Source organism: Salvelinus namaycush, unplaced genomic scaffold, assembly GCF_016432855.1.
Source record: "Salvelinus namaycush isolate Seneca unplaced genomic scaffold, SaNama_1.0 Scaffold207, whole genome shotgun sequence".
Lineage (NCBI taxonomy): Eukaryota > Metazoa > Chordata > Actinopteri > Salmoniformes > Salmonidae > Salvelinus > Salvelinus namaycush.
The window spans coordinates 198,766-212,361 of NW_024058864.1; the positions used below are offsets into that span (position 1 = coordinate 198,766).

The 13,596-nt window shown below is 49.5% G+C and overlaps 1 protein-coding gene across 1 annotated transcript in view; it reads left to right on the plus strand.

The window, feature by feature from the left end:
* The first annotated feature begins 5,216 nt into the window (after positions 1-5,216).
* Positions 5,217-13,596, plus strand: part of LOC120038062 (cytoplasmic protein NCK1-like) — a 35,162-nt gene continuing 26,782 nt past the window's right edge. The window contains exon 1 of the mRNA XM_038984005.1: positions 5,217-5,324. Within this exon, the coding sequence (XP_038839933.1) occupies positions 5,291-5,324 (34 nt within the window). The 5' untranslated portion in view covers positions 5,217-5,290. The remainder of the gene's footprint in view (positions 5,325-13,596) is intronic.

The window sequence follows — 13,596 nt, forward strand, 5'->3', positions numbered from 1 at the left end:
GATTGGTGCCACTAGAGGATAACTGTAGGTGGGTGACCACTAGATAATATAGAGTAACTGTAGGTTGGTGGACCACTAGAGGATAACTGTAGGTTGGTGGAGACCCTAGAGGATAACTGTAGGTTGGTACCCATAGAGGATAACTGTAGTTGTTGTGACCACTAAGGATAATGTAGGTTGGTGGACCACTAGAGGATAACGGGGGGGGGTGTAGGTTGGTGGACCACTAGAGATAACTGTAGGTTGGTGGACCGCTTAGAGGATAACTGTAGGTTGGTGACCACTAGAGGATAACTGTAGGTTGGTGGACCGCTAGAGGATAACTGTAGGTTGGTGGACCACTAGAGGATAACTGTAGGTGGTGACCACTAGAGGATAACGTAGTTGTGACCACTAGAGGATACTGTAGGTTGGTGACGCACTGAGGATACTGTAGGTTGTGGACCACTAGAGGATCACTGTAGGTTGGTGACCACTAGAGGATAACTGTAGGTTGGTGGACCACTAGAGGATAACTGTAGGGTTGGTGACCACTAGAGGATAACTGTAGGTTGGTGACCACTAGAGGATCCTGTAGGTTGTGGCCCTAGGGTAACTGTGGTTGGTGGACCACTAAGGATAACTGTAGGTTGTACCTAGAGATAACTGTAGGTTGGTCCACTAGAGATAACTGTAGGTTGGTGACCACTAGAGGATAACTGTAGGTTTGGTGACCACTAGAGGATAACTGTAGGTTGTGGCCACTAGAGGATAATGTAGGTTTGGTGCCACTAGGATAACTGTAGTTGGTGGACCACTAGAGGATAAAACTGTAGGTTGGTGACCACTGAGGATAACTGTAGGTTGGTGACCACTAAGGATAACTGTAGGTTGGTGACCACTAGAGGATAACGTAGGTTGGTGACCACTAGAGGATAACTGTAGTTGGTGTGACCACTAGAGATAACTGTAGTTGGTGACCACTAGAGGATAACTGTAGGTTGGGTGGACCCTAGAGGTAACTGTATGTGGGGACCACTAGAGGATAACTGTAGGTTGGTGGACCACTAGAGGATAACTGTAGGTTGGTGGACCACTAGAGGATCTGAGGTTGGTGACCCTAGAGGTAACTGTAGGTTGGTGACCACTAGAGGATAACTGTAGGTGGTGGACCACTAGAGGATAACTGTAGGTTGGTACCACTAGAGGATAACTGTATTGTTGGACCACTAGAGGATAACTGTAGGTTGGTGACCCACTAGAGGATACTGTAGGTTGGTGACCACTAGAGGATAACTTTAGGTTGGTGGACCACTAGAGGATAACTGTAGTTTGTGGACCGCTAGAGGTAACTGTAGTTGTGACCACTAGAGGATAACTGTAGGTTGGTGACACTAGATAAGTCTGTAGGTTGGTGGACCACTAGAGGATAACTGTAGGTTGGTGACCACTAGAGGGTAACTGTAGGTTGGTGACCACTAGAGGATAACTGTAGGTTGGTGACCACTAGAGGATACTGTAGGTTGGTGAACCACTAGAGGATAACTGTAGTTGGTGGCCACTAGAGGATAACTGTAGGTTTGGTGACCACTAGAGGATACTGTAGGTTGTGGACCACTAGAGGAAACTGTAGGTTGGTGGACCACTAGAGGATAACTGTAGGTTGGTGGACCCCTAGAGGATAACTGTAGGTTGGTGGACCACTAGAGGATAACTGTAGGTTGGTGACCACTAGAGGATAACTGTAGGTTGGTGACCACTAGAGGATAACTGTAGGTTGGTGGACCACTAGGGATAACTGTAGGTTGGTGGACCACTAGAGGATAACTGTAGTTGGTGACCGCTAGAGGATACTGTAGGTTGTGGACCCTAGAGGATAACTGTAGTTGGTGGACCACTAGAGATAACTGTAGGTTGGTGGCCCACTAGAGGATAACTGTAGGTTGGTGGACCACTAAGGATAACTGTAGTTGGTGACCCTAGAGGATACTGTAGTTGGTGACCCTAGAGGATAACTGTAGGTTGGTGGACCGCTAGAGGATAACTGTAGGTTGGTGGGACCGCTAGAGGATAACTGTAGGTTGGTACTAGAGATAAACTGTAGTTGGTAACCACTAGAGATACCTGTAGGTTGGTAACCACTAGGAGATAACTGTAGGTTGGTGACCCTAGAGGATACTGTAGGTTGGTGACCACTAGAGGATAACTGTAGGTTGGTGGACCACTAGAGGATAAACTGTAGTTGGTGGACCACTAGAGGATAACTGTAGGTTGGTGACCACTAAGGATAACTGTAGGTTGGTGACCACTAGAGGATAACTGTAGGGTGTGACCACTAGAGGATAACTGTAGGTTGGTGGACCACTAGAGGATAACTGTAGGTTGGGACCACTAGAGGATAACTGTAGGTTGGTGGACCACTAGAGGATAACTGTAGTTTGGTGGCGCCTAGAGGATAACTGTAGGTTGGTGACCGCTAGGGATAACTGTAGGTTGGTGACCACTAGAGGATAACTGTAGTTGGTGACCACTAGAGGATAACTTACGGTGGGACACTAGAGGATAACTGTAGGTTGTGACCACTAGAGGCTAACTGTAGGTTGGTGACCACTAGAGGATAACTGTAGGTGTGGTGTACCACTAGAGGATAACTGTAGTTGGTGGCCACTAGAGGAATACTGTAGGTTGGTGACCACTAGAGGAAACTGTAGGTTGGTGACCACTGAGGATAACTGTAGGTTTGGTGACCACTAGAGGTATAACTGTAGGTTGGTGGACCACTAGGGTAACTGTAGGTTGGTGACCACTAGAGGATAACTGTAGGTTGGTGACCACTAGAGGATAACTGTAGGTTGGTGGACCACTAGAGGATAACTGTAGGTTGTGACCACTAGAGGATAACTGTGGTTTGGTGACCACTAGAGGATAACTGTAGGTTGGTGACCACTAGAGGATAACTGTAGGTTGGTGACCACTAGAGGATAACTGTAGGTTGGTGACCACTAGAGGATAACTGTAGGTTGGTGTGTGGATGAGTTGTGTGTCATGTTGTGTCTGCAGATGGTTGTTTGTTATGAGCGCGTCTCTACAGGCAACTGAAGCTGCAGCACAGAGTCCTGACTCACTGACTGTAGCTAACGTTCACAGACAGGCAGACAGACACACTCAGAGACACACACACACACACTCCCCCTCTCTCTTTCTCTCTCTCTTGCTTCCCCCCCTCTCTCTCTCGCGCTCCCCCTCTCTCTCTCTCTCTCTCTCTCTCTCTCTCTCTCTCTCTCTCTCTCTCTCTTCCTCTCTCTCTCCTTCCCCCTCTCTCTCTCCTCCCTCTCTCTCCTTCCCCCCTCTCTCTCCTCTCCTTCCCCCCCTCTCTCTCCCTCCTCCCCCCCCTCTCTCTCTCCTCTCCCTCTCTCTCTCCTCCTCTCCCTCGTTCTCTCTCTCCTTTCCCTCCCTCTCTCTCTCTCCTCCCTTCCCTCTCTCCTCTCCCTCCCTCTCTCTCTCTCTCCTCCCTCTCCCTCTCTCTCTCTCCTCGCTCCCCCTCCCTCTCTCTCTCTCTCTCGCTCCCTCCCTCTCTCTCTCTCTCTCGCTTCCCCTCTCTCTCTCTCGCTCCCCCTCTCTCTCTCTCTCGCGCTCCCCCCTCTCTCTCTCTTCGCGCTCCCCCCCCCTCCTCTCTTCTCGCCTCCCCTCTCTTCTCCTCCCCCCCTCTCCTGCTCCCCCCTCTCTCCTCTCTCTTGCTCCCTCTCTCTCTCGCTCCGCCCTCCCTCTCTCGCTCCGCCCCCCTCCCCTCTCTCTCGCTCCCCCCTCTCTTCTCGCTCTCGCCCTCCTCTCTCTCGCTCTCCCCTCCTCTCTCTCGCGCTCTCCCCTCCTCTCTCGCGCTCTCCCCTCCTCTCTCTCGCGCTCCCCCCTTCTCTGTCTCACGCTCTCCCCTCCTCTCTCTCGCTCCCCCCTTCTCTGTCTCGCGCTCTCCCCTCCTCTCGCTCTCCCCCCCTCTCTCTCTCGCGCTCTCCCCCCCTCTCTCTCGTGCTCTCCCCTCCTCTCTCTCGCGCTCTCCCCTCCTCTCTCTCGCTTCCCCCCTCCCTCTCTTTATCTCGCTCCCCCCTCCCTCTCTCTTTCGCTCCTCTCTCTCTCGCTCCCCCCCCCTCCCTCTCGCTCCCCCCTCCCTCTCTCTCCCCCTCCCTCTCTCGCCCCCCCTCCCTCTCTCTCGCTCCCCCTCCCTCTCTCTCGCTCCCCCTCCCTCTCTCTCGCTCCCCCCTCCCTCTCTCTCGCTCCCCCCTCCCTCTCTCTCCCCCTCCCTCTCTTTCGCTCCCTCCCTCTCTCGCTCCCCCCCCACTCTCTCTCGCTCCCCCCACTCTCTCGCTCCCCCCCCTCTCTCGCGCTTCCCCCTCCTCTCTCGCGCTTCCCCCTCCTCTCTCGCGCTTCCCCCTCCTCTCTCGCGCTCTCCCCCCTTCTCTCTCGCGCTCTCCCCTCTTCTCTCTCGCGCTCTCCCCCCTTCTCTCTCGCGCTCTCCCCCTTCTCTCTCGCGCTCTCCCCTCCTCTGTCTCGCGATCTCCCCTCCTCTGTTTCGCGCTCTCCCCTCCTCTCTCTCGCGCTCTCCCCTCCTCTCTCTCGCGCTCTCCCCTCCTCTCTCTCGCGCTCTCCCCTCCTCTCTCTCCTCCTCTCTCTCGCGCTCTCCCCTCCTCTCTCTCGCGCTCTCCCCTCCTCTCTCTCGCGCTCTCCCCTCCTCTCTCTCGCGCTCTCCCCTCCTCTCTCTCGCGCTCTCCCCTCCCTCTCTCTCGCGCTCTCCCCCCCCTCTCTCTCGCGCTCTCCCCTCCCTCTCTCTCGCGCTCTCCCCTCCCTCTCTCTCGCGCTCTCCCCTCCCTCTCTCTCGCGCTCTCCCCTCCTCTCTCTCTCGCTCCCTCCCCTCCTCTCTCTCGCGCTCTCCCCTCCCTCTCTCGCTCCCTCCCCTCCTCTCTCTCTCTCGCGCTCCTCTCTCGCTCCCCCCCCCTCTCTCTCTCTCTCGCTCCCCCCCTCCCTCTCTCTCTCGCTCCCCCCCTCCCTCTCTCTCTCTCTATATATCTCTCTCTCTCTCTCTCTCTCTCTCTCTCTCTCTCTCTCTGAGAAGTCTGTACTGGGCTCAGCAGGCAGTTAGCTGAAGCCTCTCTCCTTGCTCTCTATTGGCTGTGTCAGGTCACATGTCCAGGGAGTGGGCTGCCTGCCCTGTTCCTCTCTGGTTATTCACATAGCTACAGCTGTAGTGGGAAGTGGAGAGAGAGAGGCCGGGAGAGAGAGGCCGGGGGCGAGAGAGAGAGCGAGAAAGGGAGCGCCCAAAATGAACATGGCTAACCTCTTCAAGCATTTTTTCCGTGAGTTTTAGCATTTCTGGTCTTACCCGGCTTCTCTGGCTTTGTGGAAAAGGTTTCTGGTGTGATTTTACTAAGAAAGAGCTAAAGCTGTGTTGAGAGAGTTTTCAAAGTTCACTTTGTTTTCCCTCCCAGAGTTTGGAGGGGTTCTCAGTTATTTCCTTCTTTCGCTCTGGTTTAGGGAGTTTTACACAATGTGAGAGGGCAGCAGTGTTGTGTTTTAGTTACTTCATATATATATAGTTAGTTGGTGGTGTCTGTGTGTTTTTAACCGAGCTGGTAAAACGGGGCGGATATGAGTCGGAAAGCCTGATGCTAAAGCCTGGAATTGCACACACACACACACACACACACACACACACACACACACACACACTCTGTAATCCTACTTCATTTTTCTCTACTTGTACACTACGCTGGAGTGGGCTGTAGTTTTCTATGCTGGAGTGGGCTGTAGTTTTCTATGCTGGAGTGGGCTGTAGTTTTCTATGCTGGAGTGGGCTGTAGTTTTCTATGCTGGAGTGGGCTGTAGTTTTCTACGCTGGAGTGGGCTGTAGTCTATAGTGGGTTGTAGTCTATAGTGGGCTGTAGTCTATAGTGGGTTGTAGTCTATAGTCTATAGTGGGCTGTAGTTTTCTACGCTGGAGTGGACTGTAGTTTGTAGTCTATAGTGAGCTGTAGTCTATAGTGAGCTGTAGTCTATAGTGGGCTGTAGTCTATAGTGGGCTGTAGTCTATAGTGGGCTGTAGTCTATAGTGGGCTGTAGTTTGTAGTCTATAGTGGGCTGTAGTTTGTAGTCTATAGTGGGCTGTAGTTTGTAGTCTATAGTGGGCTGTAGTCTATAGTCTATAGTGGGCTGTAGTCTATAGTGGGCTGTAGTCTATAGTGGGCTGTAGTTTGTAGTCTATAGTGGGCTGTAGTTTGTAGTCTATAGTGGGCTGTAGTCTATAGTGGGATGTAGTTTGTAGTCTATAGTGGGCTGTAGTCTATAGTGGGCTGTAGTTTGTAGTCTATAGTGGGCTGTAGTTTGTAGTCTATAGTGGGCTGTAGTCTATAGTGGGCTGTAGTCTATAGGGGGCTGTAGTTTATAGTGGGCTGTAGTCTATAGTGGGCTGTAGTCTATAGTGGGTTGTAGTTTGTAGTCTATAGTGGGCTGTAGTCTATAGTGGGCTGTAGTTTGTAGTCTATAGTGGGCTGTAATTTGTAGTCTATAGTGGGCTGTAGTTTGTAGTCTATAGTGGGCTGTAGTTTGTAGTCTATAGTGGGCTGTAGTCTATAGTGGGCTGTAGTTTGTAGTCTATAGTGGGCTGTAGTTTGTAGTCTATAGTGGGCTGTAGTTTGTAGTCTATAGTGGGCTGTAGTCTATAGTGGGCTGTAGTTTGTAGTCTATAGTGGGCTGTAGTCTATAGTGGGCTGTAGTTTGTAGTCTATAGTGGGCTGTAGTCTATAGTGGGCTGTAGTTTGTAGTCTATAGTGGGCTGTAGTTTGTAGTCTATAGTGGGCTGTAGTTTGTAGTCTATAGTGGGCTGTAGTCTATAGTGGGCTGTAGTTTGTAGTCTATAGTGGGCTGTAGTCTATAGTGGGCTGTAGTTTGTAGTCTATAGTGGGCTGTAGTCTATAGTGGGCTGTAGTTTGTAGTCTATAGTGGGCTGTAGTCTATGCTGCCCTACCAAGCAAAAAGGTAGTAATTGCTCATAGTGGAACTGAGAGAAATGCCTTTTATTGACCTCGGTTTCACAGTAACTTTATGCAGATACTGGTAACATGACCCCCATGTTCTCCTGAACACAACAGAGGCAAGATGCTTGTCCACATGATTCAGCATGTATTTAATGGAGCCAACATTACATGTATTTAATGGAGCCAACGTTACATGTATTTAATGGAGCCAACGTTACATGTATTTAATGGAGCCAACGTTACATGTATTTAATGGAGCCAACGTTACATGTATTTAATGGAGCCAACGTTACATGTATTTAATGGAGCCAACGTTACATGTATTTAATGAAGCCAACGTTACATGTATTTAATGGAGCCAACGTTACATGTATTTAATGGAGCCAACGTTACATGTATTTAATGGAGCCAACGTTACATGTATTTAATGGAGCCAACGTTACATGTATTTAATGGAGCCAACGTTACATGTATTTAATGGAGCCAACGTTACATGTATTTAATGGAGCCAACGTTACATGTATTTAATGGAGCCAACGTTACATGTATTTAATGGAGCCAACGTTACATGTATTTAATGGAGCCAACGTTACATGTATTTAATGGAGCCAACGTTACATGTATTTAATGGAGCCAACGTTACATGTATTTAATGGAGCCAACGTTACATGTATTTAATGGAGCCAACGTTACATGTATTTAATGGAGCCAACGTTACATGTATTTAATGGAGCCAACGTTACATGTATTTAATGGAGCCAACGTTACATGTATTTAATGGAGCCAACGTTACATGTATTTAATGGAGCCAACGTTACATGTATTTAATGGAGCCAACGTTACATGTATTTAATGGAGCCAACGTTACATGTATTTAATGGAGCCAACGTTACATGTATTTAATGGAGCCAACGTTACATGTATTTAATGGAGCCAACGTTACATGTATTTAATGGAGCCAACGTTACATGTATTTAATGGAGCCAACGTTACATGTATTTAATGGAGCCAACGTTACATGTATTTAATGGAGCCAACGTTACATGTATTTAATGGAGCCAACGTTACATGTATTTAATGGAGCCAACGTTACATGTATTTAATGGAGCCAACGTTACATGTATTTAATGGAGCCAACGTTACATGTATTTAATGGAGCCAACGTTACATGTATTTAATGGAGCCAACGTTACATGTATTTAATGGAGCCAACGTTACATGTATTTAATGGAGCCAACGTTACATGTATTTAATGGAGCCAACGTTACATGTATTTAATGGAGCCAACGTTACATGTATTTAATGGAGCCAACGTTACATGTATTTAATGGAGCCAACGTTACATGTATTTAATGGAGCCAACGTTACATGTATTTAATGGAGCCAACGTTACATGTATTTAATGGAGCCAACGTTACATGTATTTAATGGAGCCAACGTTACATGTATTTAATGGAGCCAACGTTACACGTATTTAATGGAGCCAACGTTACACGTATTTAATGGAGCCAACATGACAATAACTCATTTTAGACCAAATTAGTTCGTTACTGCCTTTTTGCCTAGTAGGGCAGTATAGTGGGCTGTGGTCTATAGTGGGCTGTAATCTATAGTGGGCTGTAATCTATAGTAGTCTAGAGTGGGCTGTAGTCTAGAGTGGGCTGTAGTCTAGAGTGGGCTGTAGTCTAGAGTGGGCTGTAGTCTAGAGTGGGCTGTAGTCTAGAGTGGGCTGTAGTCTAGAGTGGGCTGTAGTCTAGAGTGGGCTGTAGTCTTGTGGTCTAGAGTGGGCTGTAGTCTTGTGGTCTAGAGTGGGCTGTAGTCTTGTGGTCTAGAGTGGGCTGTGGTCTAGAGTGGGCTGTGGTCTAGAGTGGGCTGTGGTCTAGAGTGGGCTGTGGTCTAGAGTGGGCTGTGGTCTATCGTGGGCTGTGGTCTATCGTGGGCTGTGGTCTATCGTGGGCTGTGGTCTATCGTGGGCTGTAGTCTTGTGGTCTATCGTGGGCTGTGGTCTATCGTGGGCTGTGGTCTATCGTGGGCTGTGGTCTTGTGGTCTATCGTGGGCTGTGGTCTTGTGGTCTATCGTGGGCTGTGGTCTTGTGGTCTATAGTGGGCTATAGTGTCTTGTGGGCTGTAGTCTAGAGTGGGCTGTAGTCTATAGTGGGCTGTAGTCTATAGTAGTCTATAGTGGGCTGTAGTCTATAGTGCTGTAGTCTTACTGGATAGTTCTTATCCATGTTTTGGAACTGAACAAGAGTATTTGGAAAGATGACTGAGCAGTAAACAAGGCTAGCTGGTTTCAGTCTGTAGAGTACATGTGATTTAAGGGGGACTGGTCGTCTGACTCCCCTGTAGCCCAGGGAGGGTCTCTGCTTGGAGGGTCCTCTGGTTGGAGGGTCCTCTGGTTGGAGGGTCTCTGGTTGGAGGGTCTCTGCTTGGAGGGTCTCTGCTTGGAGGGTCTCTGGTTGGAGGGTCCTCTGGTTGGAGGGTCCTCTGGTTGGAGGGTCTCTGGTTGGAGGGTCTCTGCTTGGAGGGTCTCTGCTTGGAGGGTCTCTGGTTTGTGGGTCTCTGCTTGGAGGGTCCTCTGGTTGGAGGGTCTCTGCTTGGAGGGTCCTCTGGTTGGAGGGTCTCTGCTTGGAGGGTCTCTGGTTGGAGGGTCCTCTGGTTGGAGGGTCTCTGGTTGGAGGGTCTCTGCTTGGAGGGTCCTCTGGTTGGAGGGTCCTCTGGTTGGAGGGTCCTCTGGTTGGAGGGTCTCTGGTTGGAGGGTCTCTGGTTGGAGGGTCTCTGGTTGGAGGGTCTCTGCTTGGAGGGTCTCTGGTTGGAGGGTCCTCTGGTTGGAGGGTCTCTGCTTGGAGGGTCTCTGCTTGGAGGGTCTCTGGTTTGTGGGTCTCTGCTTGGAGGGTCCTCTGGTTGGAGGGTCTCTGCTTGGAGGGTCCTCTGGTTGGAGGGTCTCTGCTTGGAGGGTCTCTGCTTGGAGGGTCTCTGGTTTGTGGGTCTCTGCTTGGAGGGTCTCTGCTTGGAGGGTCTCTGCTTGGAGGGTCTCTGCTTGGAGGGTCTCTGCTTGGAGGGTCATCTGGTTGGAGGGTCTCTGCTTGGAGGGTCTCTGGTTTGTGGGTCTCTGCTTGGAGGGTCTCTGCTTGGAGGGTCTCTGGTTTGTGGGTCAGCCCTCCCGCTGTCTGTCGATTGAGGATTCAAGGGTATCTCCTCCTCAGCTGCCAGTTATCAGGAACAAGAATGTGATTACAGAGATACTTCTGTCCCCTCTCCTCCTCTCTCTTTACCCTTTCCTCCTCTCTCTTTACCCTCCCCTCCTCTCTCTTTACCCTCCCCTCTCTCTCTTTACCCTCCCCTCTCTCTCTTTACCCTCCCCTCCTCTCTCTTTACCCTCCCCTCCTCTCTCTTTACCCTCCCCTCCTCTCTCTTTACCCTCCCCTCCTCTCTCTTTACCCTCCCCTCCTCTCTCTTTACCCTCCCCTCCTCTCTCTTTACCCTCCCCTCCTCTCTCTTTACCGTCCCCTCCTCTCTCTTTACCCTCGTCCCCTCCTCTCTCTTTACCCTCGTCCCCTCCTCTCTCTTTACCCTCGTCCCCTCCTCTCTCTTTACCCTCGTCCCCTCCTCTCTCTTTACCCTCGTCCCCTCCTCTCTCTTTACCCTCGTCCCCTCCTCTCTCTTTACCCTCGTCCCCTCCTCTCTCTTTACCCTCGTCCCCTCCTCTCTCTTTACCCTCGTCCCCTCCTCTCTCTTTACCCTCGTCCCCTCCTCTCTCTTTACCCTCGTCCCCTCCTCTCTCTTTACCCTCGTCCCCTCTCCTCTTTACCCTCGTCCCCTCTCCTCTTTACCCTCGTCCCCTCCTCTCTCTTTACCCTCGTCCCCTCCTCTCTCTTTACCCTCGTCCCCTCTCCTCTCTCTTTACCCTCGTCCCCTCTCCTCTCTCTTTACCCTCGTCCCCTCTCCTCTCTCTTTACCCTCGTCCTCTCCTCTCTTTACCCTCGTCCCCTCCTCTCTTTACCCTCGTCCCCTCCTCTCTTTACCCTCGTCCCCTCCTCTCTTTACCCTCGTCCCCTCCTCTCTTTACCCTCGTCCCCTCCTCTCTTTACCCTCGTCCCCTCTCCTCTCTTTACCCTCGTCCCCTCTCCTCTCTTTACCCTCGTCCCCTCTCCTCTCTCTTTACCCTCGTCCCCTCCTCTCTTTACCCTCGTCCCCTCCTCTCTCTTTACCCTCGTCCCCTCCTCTCTCTTTACCCTCGTCCCCTCCTCTCTCTTTACCCTCGTCCCCTCCTCTCTCTTTACCCTTGTCCCCTCGTCTCTCTTTACCCTCGCCTCCTCACTGCTACAATTCTTCTTCAAAGGGCCTGGCAGTTTAGTAATCACACACTTTACTGTAGAGTAAAGACTGCTCTACCTCCTCTCTCTGTGGTGTGTGAGAGAGATCAAGCTGGTTGGGCCTAGTTGTGGTAAAAATACAGGCTAGATTGTTGATGAGAGGAGCTCTTTAAAACCTTACATACCTGCTAACTAAACTATCAGAACTTTTAGGTGGTTAAACTTCACAATCATTAGGAGCCAGGTTCTCTCCCTTTCTGTTCCCTCCCTTTCTGTTCCCCCCCACCCCCTCTTTCTCTCTTTCTGTTCCCCCCACCCTCTCTTTCTCTCTTTCTGTTCCCCCCACCCCCTCTTTCTCTCTTTCTGTTCCCCCCACCCTCTCTTTCTGTTCCCCCCCACCCCCTCTTTCTCTCTTTCTGTTCCCCCCACCCCCTCTTTCTCTCTTTCTGTTCCCCCCACCCTCTCTTTCTCTCTTTCTGTTCCCCCCCACCCCCTCTTTCTCTCTTTCTGTTCCCCCCACCCTCTCTTTCTCTCTTTCTGTTCCCCCCCACCCCCTCTTTCTCTCTTTCTGTTCCCCCCACCCTCTCTTTCTCTCTTTCTGTTCCCCCCCACCCTCTCTTTCTGTCCCCCCCACCCTCTCTTTCTCTCTTTCTGTCCCCCCCACCCTCTCTCTCTTTCTGCCCCCCCCACCCTCTCTTTCTGTCCCCCCACCCTCTCTTTCTCTCTTTCTGTTCCCCCCCCCCCCACCCTCTCTCTCTCTTTCTGTCCCCCCCACCCTCTCTTTCTCTCTTTCTGCCCCCCCCCCCCACCCCCTCTTTCTCTCTTTCTGTTCCTCCCCCTTATTATATATGAATTCATGTTTATTATTATATTCCAGCACCTATGTAACTGTCTGTTATAACTGTTAAGGCCCTGTGGATTGATGAGGAATTTAAAAGCTGTATGGTGTAGAGGGACGAGGCAAAGGGATTGGTGAATAAGTCTGATTGGTAAACTAACTGTAAATTGAGAAATTATGTGACTTAAACTGAACAAAAATATTGTATTATGAAACCAAGATAAATTACCAAGTATATGAATGATTTAACTCTTTCGTCGAAATCAGATGACTGCAACATATGAATGATTACTTCATTGTCAAAGTGGTCAAACTTAGGCAGGAAATGCCCACAACAAACAGTGAGTCATCATATTCAAGCATAAAAAAACAAGTAATGAAAGAAAATCATTGTAATTTAGTATTTCATAAAGTTAGTTTGGGAGAGGTGGAAAAATTGTTATTGATCAATAATGACAAACCTCCTGGCATTGACAACTTAGATGGAAAGCTACTGAGGATGGTAGCTGACTCTATAGCCAATCCTATTTGTCATATCTTTAATCTGAGCCGAGAGGAAAGTCTTTGTCCTCAGGCCTGGAGGGAAGCCAAAGTCATTCCTACTGGTTCTAACAGCCGACCAATCAGCTTGCTGCCGGCTCTTGGCAAACTTTTGGAAAAAAATTGTGTTAACCAAATACAATGCTATTTCTCTGTAAACTAATTAACAACAGACTTTCAGCATGCTTATAGAGAAGGGCACTCAACATGTACTGCACTAGACACAAATGACTGATGATTGGTTGAAAGAAATGGATAATAAGAAGATAGTGGGAGCTGTACTGTTAGATTTCAGGACAGCCTTTGATATTAATGTTGTTGAAAAAAACGTACGTGTTATGGCTTTTCAACCTTCGCTCTGAATCCACAATATATCTATCTAACAGAACAAAGAGGGTTTTCTTTAGTAGAAGCTTCGCTAATGTTAACCAGGTAAAGTGTGGTGTACTGCAGGGCAGCTCCCTTGGCCCTCTACTGTTATAAATTTTTACTAATGTCCTGCTACTATTCAACAAAGTCTGTGTGTATATGTATGCTGATGAGCAACTACAGCTAGGGAAATTACTGCAACCCTAAACAAAGAGTGGCTGGCTAGTAATAATATTTATTCTTTATTAATTATTTATAATAGTAATAAACTAGTCCTGAACATATATTTAAAACTAAAAGTATTGTGTTTGGTAAAAAATCTTTCCCTAAGTTCTAGACCTCAGCTGACTCTGAGAATGTCCACAAAGCAAGTCCTGCAGGCTCTAGTCTCATCTTGATTATTGTCTAGTCGTGTGGTCCAGTGTTTCAAGGAAAGACCTAGTTAAGCTGCAGCTGGCCCAGAACAGAGCGGAACGTTCTGCTCTTCATGGTAATCAGAGGGCTGATATAAATACTATGCATGTCAGTCTCT